Consider the following 13,793-nt stretch of genomic DNA (forward strand, 5'->3'; position numbering starts at 1 on the left):
TACTATTTTTTGTCATTCTCAGTTGTTCATTCATTTAGAGAAGGGTTTTTTTCTGCTGGGGATAGTTAATTAGCTCGAGAAAACTAGAATTGATCTTAAGTTAAGCTATAAAGTTCCTTAGTAGAGCTGGCCTTGGCCAAATTTTGGCAATAAATACCCTGCTTGCTGCTCCCCCTGCCTCAAGTTATCTCCCTACTCCAGTCCATAGTGGATAAAAAATTCTCTCTTTAAATCTGAAGTCTGACCTCTGCACCCCGCCCGCCCGCTCCCGCCCCCCCCCCTTTTGATCAACTACAATATTCCTCTTATTATCTTCAGAGCCTGTCCTAACCTGGACCCTTCCTCCCTTTCCAGTCTTCTATATCTTCTTCCCTTCCCTGTACTCTGTGATTGTAGTTGAAAATATTTATTTAATTCATTAATTTAGAATATTTTTCCATGGTTACATGATTCATGTTCTTTCCCTCCTCTAATCTAACCCATTCCCTTAGTCACCCCTCAATTCTACTTGGTTTTACATGTGTCATTGATCAAGACTTATTTCCATATTATTAATATTTACATTAGGGTGATCACATAGTTTCTAAATCCCCAATCATATCTTTGATTCTATTGATATTGGCCTCCTTACTATTTCTGGCATGTGATACCCAATCTCTCCCCTCCATGTATGCCTTGACAGGAATTCCAGAACCCCCTTCAAACCTCAGATATATTTCTATCCCTAGCAAGAATAACTTTATGGTCCTCTGTAATTTTAATATGTTCCCTCTAAGATTATTCTAATTTATCCCTAGGACCTGATTTGTTCAGAGTTCTTCGTGGGTCATGGCTCTCATTAGACTTTGAGCTTCTAGAGGGCAGCGAATGTTTTGGGCCTGTCTTTGTAGCATTTCTCCTGTTAAGAAATGATTGTTGACTTGATAACTTCAATTGCTAGAGCCCAGATATGATGGCCCCACTGTCATAGATTAAGGAAAAGGTTTATTAAAAAAATGTTGACAGATCTCTTTCTTATTCTTGTTTTTTACTTTTACAGTTTTGTCTTAAAACACTGTCAGGAAGTTCTGACATAATTTAATGAAGAGCCAGACTGTCCACAAAATGGGCTTTTTCTCCCACTATTCTTGCTTTTATTCTTCTCATCATTTATACTCAAAAAATCTGGTGAATGGATTCATTTATGTTTTATTAGTTCTTCCTTTGGCTTCCAAAACTGTTCTCAAGAAAGAGATTAAGTGTCTTTTGGCAGAGGTGGATTCTGGGCTCTTTTGACCTCTTCTTTCAACTCATTCTTCTTCTCTTTCTTTTTTTTTTAAAACTCTACCTTCCATCTTAGAATGAATACTAAGTTTGATTCCAAGCCAGAAGATTATTAAGAGTTGGGCAATGGGGGTTAAGTGATTTGCCCAGGACCACTCAGCTAGGAATTGTCAGAGGACAGATTTGAACCCAGGACCTCTCCTCTTTCCAATCACTAAGCAACCTATATTCCCCAACATGTTATTCGTTATTCCATACATTTTAAAAAGTTTTTATTGATATATTTTTTCTTTATATTTCCTAGATTTCCTCTACGAGATCCATCCTGGAATGCTCTCTTTTTCACTCTCTCCTTCTAGCTTTCCTGGCTTTCTTGAAGGCTCAGCTAAGTCCCACTATCTGCAAGTAGTCTTTCCTGGCCCCCCTTAATGCCAAGGCCTTCCTTCTCTAGTTTATGTCTATGGCTCCTTTGTATGTAGTTGTTTGTATGCTGCCTCCCCCATTAGACTGTATGTGATGGGAGAGCACGGACAGTCTTTATATGGCATGTAACGACTGTCCCTGCTTTCCCATCTCACATTGTGGCAGTGAAGGCCCAGCAATAATGAGACAGACTTTGTATGTGGCTTGAGTTTTAATATGGAATGAAACAATGCTTTGGATTGGATGATGCAAATGGGATACATGATACCTCACTAGATTCTACTTGTAACAATAGGGAAAATTCTGAGAATTCTAAAGATGGGCACAGAAGACCTGTAGTTCTGGATCCAAGTAGGTACTATTTTTTGTCATTCTCAGTTGTTCATTCATTTAGAGAAGGGTTTTTTTCTGCTGGGGATAGTTAATTAGCCCGAGAAATCTAGAATTGATCTTACGTTAAGCTATAAAGTTCCTGAGTAGTGGTAGTTGTGTCCAAAATGTGTCACTAGAGCACCTCTGTCCCTCTCACACGTTCTCTCCTTTTCTTTCAAGAAGTCTTCTGTATGGGTCCTCTTCAGGTCTGTCTTGCCAGGAAACAAGCTTTTTGAAAAGCTTCTACACTTCATAAACTAACTTCTTCTGTGGATTATGTATATCTATTCTCAAAGTGGGCCATTATAGTGGAGAGAGCACTGGTTCTGACGCTGGAGGATTTGAGTCAAATTGTACCTCTGCAGCTTATTGCTGGGTCAAGTCACTTCATCTCTCTACACCTCTGGGCTTAGTGGCTATGAAATAGCAATGCCTCACTTCATCATTGTCCCCTTAATGGTTAAAGAGTCAAAAGGGGGGTGCCAGGAAACTCCTAAGGCCCATTCAAATCCCATCACTTTTTACTTCTAAGGCATTTTATTAAGAGGAAGCTGCAAAGTCGGAAGCCACTGTACAGTGAACAGGAAGTAAAAATGAGCATGGTAACCCCTGCTGTGATTGGAAATATAATTAAGTGTTTACATACCTTTCTAATATCTAAGGCCCTAGGGAAAGCAGCCTGCCTTCTACTCTTCAGCACTCTGTCAGCATCACAGCTGCTCTCAATGGGCCTGGTGCCAAGGTGGATAGATACCACATCTTTGAGGAAAGAAGTTGAGGGTAGATTTGAGTTTACTTAGACATCATCAAATAAAAAAATGGATATGCCTGAATTTAGTGGCATGTTTCCTAAATCTCTTGTTTGAGAAACCCTCTTGCCCAAGAACTGCTTACTTTGATTGTACTCCCTTCCCTATGTGTACAGACTCAAAGAAGGCTAGGCAGCCTGGCCATCTTGTCTAGGTTATTTTCTACTTTTCCTTATACAAAGGCCTGAACCTCTATTACTATGTAAGCATGACCTACTGTTTTACCACTGCCTGGCCTTCTTTGTATTCTTCTACAAGGTCAAAAACTATTCTGTTAAAAACAGTAAAACGCATAAGAACTATCAATCTTATTAGTGCTTTTGTCTTACTTAGTGTGTTTTAAAGAATGCCAACTTCTCAGAAGCCCCCTATCATCTTAAACAAGTAGCATTCCATTTTTTAAAGGGAATAACTCCATAGAGTGGATAGCAAGTGTCCGCAATATCCTGGAAGGTGAAAAAAGATCCGAGTATTTCAATGGGAGATCCTATAGTCAGATGACCAGAGATCCAGCACCAATCGCCCTGGAGCTCTACCGTGACCTGAGGAGGGAGACACATCATCCCAGAACATCCTCATCCTGAGATTCCTTCAGGGAACATGGGCTCAGGTGAGAACAACCACTCCATGTCTCTCTGTCTCTATCTTTCTGTCTCATATTTCTTTCTTGATAATTTTCTTTTCTTTTCTTTTTTAATCCCTACCTTCTTCCTTAGAATCAATATTGTACATTGGTTCTAAGGCAGAAAAGAAGGAAGAGATTGGCAGTGGTGGTTAAGTGACTTGCCCAGGATCACACAGCTATGACATGGCTGAGGTCAGATTTGAACCCAGGTCCTTCCATCACCAATCCTGACTCTCTCTTTCTCCACGTAGCTGCCCCTTCTTAGTCTTTTTCTAGCTCTGTCTCTAGCTATCTATTTCTGTCTCTCTCTGTCCCTCTTTGTGTCTGTTTTTGTCAATCACTTTCTCTCTCTTCCTCCCTCTATCTTTGCTTTTATGGCCTTTTTGGGTCTCTAAGTCTCTCTGTCTTTTTTCCTCTTTCTGTCTCTCTTCCCTCCCTCCCTACCCCTATCTTAACCTGCCTTTCTCCTTTTTTATATACAGATTGACATACTCCAATTGAGGTCAGAGTCAATTTGCTATAGTGGAAATTGTATGCTTAGCAAGGAGTCAGAAACTCTGTGACCTTGAGCAAGTAACTTCCCCTCTGTGGGCCTCAATGTTATGATTTGTATAACTTCAATGATCACCTTAGCACTACCAACCTAAGGTTGTTGTAAGGCTGAAATAGCACAACAGATTAAAGCCTGTATAAGGATCAAGTGTCATTATTATGTTCCTTAAAACAAAATTAATAAGGGCCCCCACTTACTGGACTGTGGTATGAAGTTTAATTAATATTTCTAAAGCACAGTTACCACCACAAAACAAAAGGCTATTAAAGTGGCCAGTATACTAAGTACCATTCCTGGAGTAAGCTGCTGCTGACTCTGATTGGGTGGTAGCCAGGGTGTTTGGGTTATTTTAGGTGTAGTAAATTTGTTGGCTGTCATCAAGGGTGTGGAAGTCAGGTGCACAGAAGATGGTGCCATTTTAGCTTGCTCTACTTGATGAATTCATTAGAATGCCTAAATCTTAGGGTTAGAAAAGAACTCTAGCTAGCCCAACCTGTAAATGAATGGCCTGAACATTTCATAGACTGATAAAATGGTTTGATGAATTGGTTTGTTGAACTTCTGCTTCTGTTTAAAATTCTTTATTACAAGGGGTGGTTTGACAACTAGAGCCAACTAGAAATGAAAGTGATTAGAAAACATAAGGAAAATAGAAGTATGAATAATATAAAATATATGTATAATACTTTTAAATATAAATAATATAAAAATAAGAAATAAAGTAATAAAATATATGTAATAATTTAAAGTATACTTAATTTAAAATATAAAAGATAAGTATAAGTAATACAAATATATAAATAATATAAAGTAATCTGTAGTATAAATATAATAATATAAAAATATATGTAATAGTAAAAATATAAGGACAATATAAGGAAAAAAGAAAAAGAGGCTCCTTGCTCCCCACTATTATTGACAAGTGGTTCTCAGGTCTCTGCTTGGAGACCTTCCATGGTGAGGAGAAAGGGTATCACTCCTCCTGGGGCAGTCTATTCCCCATTTGGGGGAAGCTCTAATTGATTACCTGTTTTTCCTTTCATAGTGCTGAAAGGTACCTCCCCAGGGGCAGTATGATATCATGGAAAAATGTTGACATCAGAGAATCTGGATTTGAATCCCAGCCTTTCTATTCCCATCTTTATGATCTTGAGCAAGTCATTCAGCTTTTATGGGCCTTAGTTTTCTTATCCACAAAATTTGGAGATTGAACAAGATAGATGATCCCTAAGGTCCTTTCAAGCCCATGTCTATTATCCTATCAGTTTTCTCCATAGCTCTCAGTTCTATCTTCTGGGGCCAAGCAGAACACCTCTAATATCTCATTCAGCTCTTTAGATTCTTAGAGATACCTATTATAACTTCTTTCTCAACCCCATTTCCTATTCTTCCCTTTTCTAGTTCATCTAATCCCAGTTCCTTCAATCAATTCATAAATGGCACAGCTTGTTTAGATTTTCCTCTAATCTTGTTTTAATATACTGATGCTCTTTTTTTTAATATTAGTTATTTCCAGTATTACTCCTGCCCTCCTTCTTTTGAATCTTCCCACCCCATCATCCTGACTCTTACCTATCATTGGATTTCAATGACTCTAAAAGAGAGAATGAAGCTAATGATGTTTAATGATGTGTAACTCTGCTTTACTTTATTCCATTTCACATACAAGTCAAGATATCACCTCATGATGCCTTTTGGTCTTCTTTGAAAATAAAAATAAAACAACAGTAACAAAGAAAAGCAGTTAAGTAAAGCCAAAGCAACCAAGTCTGATAGCATTTGCAACATTCTAAACCTACAGCATCCCGTCTCTTGACCAGGAGGACATTTATGCTTCATTCTTCTCTGGAACCAAAATCATTGAAATTAATTGGAATTCCGTTCTCTTCTAATATTTTTTTCATATACATTATTGGATTATTGTGTTTATTGTTACTCTGGGGCAGGGAGTTCCTCATAGATTACTGAGATCAGAGATATTTGTAGCTGACATTTATATAGCATTTAAAGTTGACAAAACCCTTTATATACATATCCCTTGTGATAATCATGTGAGGTATTATCACTCTTTTCCAGATGAAGAAACAGACTAATAAACAGGATCAGTGACTTGCCCAGGGTCACCCAGGAGATGGGATCAATTTCAAACTAGAGTTTTCACATGAGAAAAAAACTTTCCATCCTACCGCAAAATTGTTTATCAGTTTCTCCTATGATTCTGACCTTATATGAAAAAGGAGAAGCCATCTTCCAAACTACTTCCATAGACCTCAAATAAAACAAGTGTCCAAAATAAAAGAACATTCTAACTCATACCAAGACAGCTTTGCCTGGATGGGATGCTATGAGTACAAGAACATATTCAAATGTTAACAATAACTAGCTGTCTCAAAGATTAGTAGAGGTTCCTTCTATAGAAGGGAAGCAATTTTTTTTAAAGAAAGCCAGTGCTTTGTCAGTGGCAAACTTATCTTAGGACAGTGATAATACATTCATTTTCATTGGATCTCAGATATCCAGCTAGACTGGAATTCAAAGGTCACCAAGTCTAAGTCTAATCTTGTCATTTTAGTTTAAAATTTATTCATGTAGGGGGCAGCTGGGTAGCTAAGTGGATTGAGAGCCATACCTAGAGATGGGAGGTCCTGGGTTCCAATCTGGCCTCAGACACTTCCCAGCTGTGTGACCCTGGGCAAGTCACTTAACCCCCATTGCCCAGCCCTTACCACTCTTCTGCCTTGGAACCAATACACAGTATTGATTCCAAGACGGAAGGTTAAGGGTTTAAAAAATTATTCATGTAGTTTTTATTTTACTTTACTTTTTCCAATTAATAAACATTTGTTTTACCTCTCTTCCACCTCTTCCAATTTGGGGGGGGGAGGGAGAGAAAGTCCTTGAAACAAACATGAATAGTTGAGCAAAATAAATGTCTACATTAGCCAAATCCAAAATATACATGTCTTGATATGCACCTTGAGTCCATCACCTCTGTCAGGAGCTGGGCAGCTAGCTTCATCATCATCTGGAATCATGGTTAGTCATTGCATTAATCAGAGTTCTTAAGTCTTTCATAGTTGATCATCTTTTCACCTTCCTGCTGTTATTGTATGCATTGTTCTCCTGTTTCTTCTTACTTCACTTTTCATCAGTTCATATTGGTCTTCCCAGGTCTCTCTGAAAACATCCCTTTTATCCTTTGTTATAGCATGGTATATAATCATATACCACAACTTGTTCAGCCATCCCCCAAATGACGAGTATCCTCTAAGTTTCCAGTTCTTTGCCACAACAAAAAGAGCTGTTATCAATATTTTTATACTTGTGTAACCCCACTCATTTTATAGAGGAAAAAACTGATGCCCAGAGAATTTAAGTATCAAAGAAGGGACCCCAAAGGTCCCCATTTAGTCCAACCAATTCCCAGGAAAGGATCAGGGAAGTGAATTGCCCAAGGTCATATAGGTAGTCAATATTGAAGTTGGATTGGAATCCAGGGCCTGTGACTCTAGTTCTGGTGCTCTTTCAACTGTATCCCCATATTGCCTCCCTTATTTTTGACACTAAGTACATTTATAATATTAAAAAGAGCTGGTGCTTTTTCCAAGTATTACCAGTAATCCAAGATTACCAGGTCAGCCTCCTGGGCTTTGACTTAAAGCTCAAAGCAGCTCAGTCCCCACACTATGCAAGTTATTAGACAAGGTACAAGGCACAGGGCTCAACTTCAAGGAATTTATCACCTTGTTTTGCAGCTGAAGCCTCCACTCAGGAAACATATCATTATAAAGTAGTAAACGATTAATTCCATGGGGTTAAGAACACGGAGGAGAGGAAAGCTTTTGGGTCATATGAGGCAGACAACAATAGATTGTGACCTTGAACTTTGTTAATGAAGAGATCTCCAGATCAACAAGATCATAGATTCATTGATATATTGGAGTAAATTATTTCAGGTTAAAATGAATTGCCTAGTGGTAAAGGCACTAAATGGGGAGATGAAAGATAGACTGTGCTTCTTACTGGCTATGTGACAATGGGCAACTTCTCTTCTCCAGACCTCAGTTTTCTCTTTTGTAAAATGAGATACAAGATCCTTTTTATGGGCCCTTGCAGCTCAAAAGTCTCTGAATTAAAAGGAAGGGAGCATTGTAGGTTGTAATGGTCTAGGAAAACCCTACAGGAAAAGGAATTTGAGTGAACAGAAAGCTTGGGCAAAATTGTGAGAAAAATTTTCCTTTGGAGCCCTCTTACCTTTTTTTTTTTAATCCTTATCTTCTTGTCTTAGGATCAATAATGTATATTGATTCTAAGGCAAAAGAGACTAGGAAATGAAGGTAAAGTGACTTGTCCAGGGTCACCCAACTAGGAAGTATCTGAAGTCAAATTTGAACCCAGGACCTCCCATCTCTAGCCCTGGATCTCAATCCCCTGAGACACCTACCACCCCCAACCTCCTACTTATTTTTAAGCCACTTTCTTCACTCTTAGTGTCCTATTCTCCCAGTAGTATCTGATGGGGGTAATACACAAAGTCTTATTCTTAGTCCGCTCTCAAATAATCTATTCTAGAGTATTACTTGATATTGGTTTAGGTTTTTTTCTTCCATAGGCTTTGGCATTGCAGTCAAGAATTCTAGGAAACAAAAATGCTTTAAAAGAATCAGGCTAAAGAATAAAGCTCCAATAGTAATATTTTAGGCAATTAGATGGTAGAATTTATATTCTAGTGGCACAAAATTACCTAAAATAATGTATGGGCAACTTTGAAATCAACCCATCAGTGTGGCTACCTACTCTATATGAGGCCAGTGCTACCAGAGAGGAGTATTTTTCAGCACTGAGTTAGAACAATAAGTGATGTGTCTATAGAACAGACACTTAATAAATGCGTATTGATCCAACAGTTCAGTATCCAGTACTTTCTTTTTATTTTATTTTTTAAACATTATTTTATTTGGTCATTTTAAAACATTATTCATTAGAAACAAAGATCACCTTTTTTTTTTCCTCTCCCCTCCCCCTAATACTCCCATTGGTGATGCATGATTCCTCTGGGTAGCAAATGCGTCTTCAACCCAAGCCCATTTCCATGCTATTGGTTTCCATATTAGAGTCTTCATTCAACTAGTACTTTCTTATCCTGTGAGATTCTTGTTCATAATTTTCTGGGAGTACTTCATTAACTCACTATAGGTTTTCCCTGACAGAGTAATCAGCAGGTAGACAAAATGGCATTAAAAAAAAAGTTTCTTTCTCATGTGAAAACTCTAGTTAGGTGACTACTTAAAACAAGGAACTTTCAGAGATTGTTGGGATGGTTCCAACTCTTTCACTAAAGAAGATTTCTTAGGTCAGTCAAACAGATATTTAAGTGCTTACTATGTATCAGGTACTATAATTAAATTTTACCTGTAGATTGTAGGATATCTGAGCAGAAAATGTTGGTGCTAGAATTTTTAGGATTCTAGATCTAGGGTTGGAAGGGTCCTCAGAGGCCTGATAGTGAAACCTCTTAATTTTACAGAAGAGGAAACTGAGGCCCCAGGAGTTGAAGGAACTTGTCCAAGGTCAGATATCATAGATTTCCAGCTGGAAGAGACTAAAGAAGAAATTTAATCCAACCCATGTCATTTTATAAATGAGTCCACACTATTTTCCTAAAATGACTTCTGTAGCTTAGATACATAGGACCCTAATTTCAGACTTGACAAGGCCTCAGAATTCAAATAGCCCAACCTCCCTTTTACAAATGAGGAAACTGAGACCTAGGGAGGTTAAGTAATGTGCCCAAGGTCGTGCTTATAGTTCAGATAATGGATCTTGAGCTGAGAGGGTCTTTGGAGATCATTTGGTCTATCTTCCCTTTCCCCAACTCCACCATTTTATCAATTCATTGATTCAGTTTTCATAAAATGGCTTTCATAGGAATGAATTATGAGCTGAGTGAGTTAATGAGGGCAAAGAGGGGCTTAGGAGTATTTTCTAGGTTTCTAGCCTGGCTATAATTCTAGTGGTTTAAGTGCTTTTAACAAACAATGAATTTCAACAAACATTTGTTTACTAATACTATCAATTCCAGATTACTTGCTTGTGTGAAGTTGTTGCTTTGACCGCAATGTGATGCTTCCCCTGACGATTGGTGTTTGGAGGGATTCAGTACAGACCCATTCCCATTCCCATCTTTCATTATTTAAGTGAAATCTGTGACTTGGATTTTCTGTTTGCAACTCCAGTGCTTCATACATTTATTTTCCTCCCTTCCCTTCTTCATTGATAGTATAGGACCCCGGCTCTCTTCTGTCTGCCCCTCTTTATGTGATTGCTACAAGATTAGCTGTCATTGAACTCCCTTTCAAAAATTCGGTTCCCAGTTCTGGCACTATCTCTCTAACTGAATATATCTGCATTCCTTGCATAGCCACTTATTAAGCCTTGTGCAAAGAATCAAGCCAGTGCTCGGTGACAAACATTAAACCCATGTTCTCTGCATAGGAGAATGCTAGGTGTTCTTGGTTCAACTTTAAGAACTTGGGAGGAAAAACATGTTCTCTGTCCTAAGCCAAATCCCTTTGTCTTGGCTCCCTTCCTTTCTTCTCCCTTTCTTCCCTTCCGCCATCCTTGCCTCTCCTTATTGTGGCTCCTATTCAGTAGTATTGCATTTGGATGCATCCTTGACCGACTCCTTTAACCTCCTCAGCTCTAGCAAAGTTTGTAGACTTTGGCTCCTCCTCCAGTCCAGGTCCGCTCCTATTCCCCGCCCTCTAGTGCCTCACTGCTACTTCTGTTCCCGCCCCTTCCCCTGTGCGTCACCACATCTCCACCCGCGGGGTTTGGAACGGACCAATAAGAAAGCGTTTTCCGGCCCCGTTGTCCCGCCCCCCACGCCAATTCCGCGCCTTATTTCTCCTCCTCCTCTTCCACTCCGCCCCCTTCTCGCACGCTCGCCCTGCGGACCTCCGGGGTTCCGAGGATCGGGCGCTATGAAAAGTGTTTCCCCTGTCGCTGCCGGTAAGGGGTCACGGCGCCAACGTCCCCGCGGGGAGACCCAGAGGAGTCTAAACGGTGGGAGGTACAGAGGGCGGCGGGGAGTGAGTCTGAGGTTCCGGTGGCCGGTGCTGCCTCTCCTCTCCTCCCCTCCCCCCCTCCCCCGTCCAGCGCCCCCCCCAGCTCAGGCGGGAGCGGCTGCTCCCCACCTCCCGGCAGGCCACGGGGCCGGAAGTGCCGCCATTTTTGCCTTTCGTACTATTGACAATAACAAGCCCCAGTTTTCTCTCTTGAGCCCCCCCTCCTACCTCACTCTCTCCCTCCCCCCGCTCCCAAGCCCAACGCCTCCCTCCCAGAAAGAGAAAAGGAGGTGGAACGGGCTCTCGCCAAGCCTCCCCCTGCTGCTCCTGGAGCCTGGCGAGGAGGGGGAGAGGGAAAGAGAGAAAAGCTGGAGGGGGGACCAGCCGAGAGTTCTGGTCCTCCCTCCCCTTCCCTCCTCTCTCCGCCCTCCACCTCCTCCCTCCCTCACTGACTGGCTCACTCCCTTCCCCTCCTTTTTCTCCCTCCCCTGCATCCCTGCTTCTGCCCCCACCCCTCTTCACCCCGGTCCTGGATGGGTTGCTTTTCCACCTTTTCCTTCTCGCCCACCCGAAGGGCTTCATGTTTCCCAGCCTATTGACCCCAGCATTTTCATGTTTCCAACAGGTTTCTCATCCCCCAACCCCCCAGCTGCTGCTGCTGCTTCTTCCCAGGAGGTCAGATCTGCCACTGATGGTCATAACAGCACTAGCCCTACATCGGCCGCTGCCTCCTGCTCCAAGAAGAGAAAGTTGAACAGCAGCAGCAGCAGCAACAGCAGCAGTATTAGCAGTAGCAGCAGCAGCAGCAATAGCAGCAGCAGTAGCAGCAGCTGCAGCAGCAACGAAAAAGAAGACTTTGATCCCGTCCCTTCTTCCTGCTCCTCCCCTCCCCCGCCCCTTCCCAAGAACTCCTCGACATCCTCTTCCACCACCTCCTACCCAGGGATTTCATTTGCCACCCCCAACCATCACCACCTCCAGAAGAAGCTGCGTTTTGAGGACTCTCTGGATTTTATAGGACTTGATGTGAAGATGGCCGAAGAATCGGCATCTTCTTCTTCACCTGGTCTTGCTGTATCTCAGCAGCAGCAGCAATTTAAAAACAAAAGCTTATTAATCTCCACCGTGGCTGCAGGACACCATGCAAACGGGCTGACCAAAGCCCCCACTACCATCTCTAGCTTCACCAACAGCAAGCCAGGTTCAGCCAAGAAACTGGTGATCAAGAACTTTAAAGGTAATCGCAGCAAAAATGGAGAGTATTGGAGGGGGTTTATGTCGGGAGAAAAAACAACCAAGAGTTAGTTTTAACACTTGGTGAGCAGCTGTAGTTGCCTTTGGGGACAGACTCACAAAGTTCTCTCTTTGGGGAGAAGGAGATTCTTTTGGGTCGGTTGATCCATTGGGTGGGTGGGTGGGTGGGTGGGTGGCTAGCCCAGCGAGATACTGTTTATATTAATTGCCTTATGTCTCCTTGTGCTGAAAGATATGCTGTGCATTTCTCAAAAATACTTAATATTCTTTTTTTCAGTCACTCCTAATGTTTATTTTTACACTTAATTTGAAGTGTGGTCTCTACTGTATTAAGATGTTATGGAATTTTTTTATTTACATTTTATTTACAGATGAAGAAAAGGAAATTTTTTAAAAGGTTGATTTGTTCCAAAAGTCATACTTAGTCCTGATAACTCTTTTTGTTTGGATTACATTTTGCTTTATTTTCTGAAATGGTAATGGATTGGTGTAGTTTTCTTTCTCTTCCCTAGTGGATAGATTGTAGGCATTTGCCCCAAGAAAATTGTTTAGTTTCTTGAGCATGAAGGACATGTGTTCTAGAGAGTCCACAGTTCAGTGCTCCCAGGAGATCTAGCTAGTTCGAACCTGGCTTTAAAATCCTTTTATAAGTTGATACAAATCGGTGTGTAATGATATAGTCTCGAATTTTCAAAATTAGCTTGGTTCTAAGTTAAAAAACATCAATTTTCTTGAAGATAATTACATTTGTTTGGAGAGGAAGGAGGACTCTTGTTTTGAGAACTAACTTCATCCTTGAATTTGAAATATAAATTGAGAATGATTTCCTTGTTCTTAATTCTGTCCCAAACATTTCTCCCAAGCTTGAAAATTGTGAGGTTGCAAGTGTTGGTTGGCTTCTTAAGTAATGGAATTTCTTTAGTTTCTTTCCTTCCCTCCTTGATAAAAATATTTAGGAGATGTATTTTCTTACTAAATCCATTTGTCCCTTTCCTTTGGTCATGTATTAGTGGTTTTTGCTAAACATGCATGAATCTCAGACAACTGTCATCTACCAATGGTGCTTATTTTCAAGGGTGAACACTCTAGATGTTTTGTACCTCTTCATCATCTTATAGGCAAGCCAGCCATATACAACTCAATTAGTCACCCCTCTTAAGGCAATCCTCTTAGTCATTTTGGTTGCTTTTCCCAGACTATTTCTAACATGAGCACAGCTTCATAGCATTGGAGTGCTCTGAACCAGACATGCAGCATTATTATCTTCCTTCCCCATAGAACTGCTGAGTGCATCATCACATTATACACTTCACATAGATGGTACATAAAAAACACTGCTCACTGTTTCTGTTTGAACATCTCCAGTGTCTTGTTCTTATCACTCTTACTCCTGGAAATGCAGGTAGCAAAGGGAGGCTTTCACACCT

The 13,793-nt window shown here is 40.7% G+C and overlaps 1 protein-coding gene across 6 annotated transcripts in view; it reads left to right on the plus strand.

The window, feature by feature from the left end:
• The window catches only part of CUL4B (cullin 4B), a 165,629-nt gene that overhangs the window by 110,932 nt on the left and 40,904 nt on the right, over positions 1 to 13,793 (plus strand). For 3 of the 6 annotated variants that reach the window (XM_056808903.1, XM_007507146.3, XM_016426664.2), the window contains exons 2-3: positions 3,273 to 3,477; positions 11,738 to 12,349. In XM_056808903.1, coding sequence (XP_056664881.1) covers positions 3,468 to 3,477; positions 11,738 to 12,349 — 622 coding nt within the window. In that variant the 5' untranslated portion in view covers positions 3,273 to 3,467. Of the gene's footprint in view, positions 1 to 1,969; positions 2,038 to 3,272; positions 3,478 to 10,575; positions 11,057 to 11,737; positions 12,350 to 13,793 lie in introns of those variants that run through there. The other 3 variants (XM_007507142.3, XM_007507143.3, XM_056808905.1) reach the window with 2 other exon arrangements.

This window comes from Monodelphis domestica, chromosome X (assembly GCF_027887165.1).
Source record: "Monodelphis domestica isolate mMonDom1 chromosome X, mMonDom1.pri, whole genome shotgun sequence".
NCBI classification, from domain to species: domain Eukaryota; kingdom Metazoa; phylum Chordata; class Mammalia; order Didelphimorphia; family Didelphidae; genus Monodelphis; species Monodelphis domestica.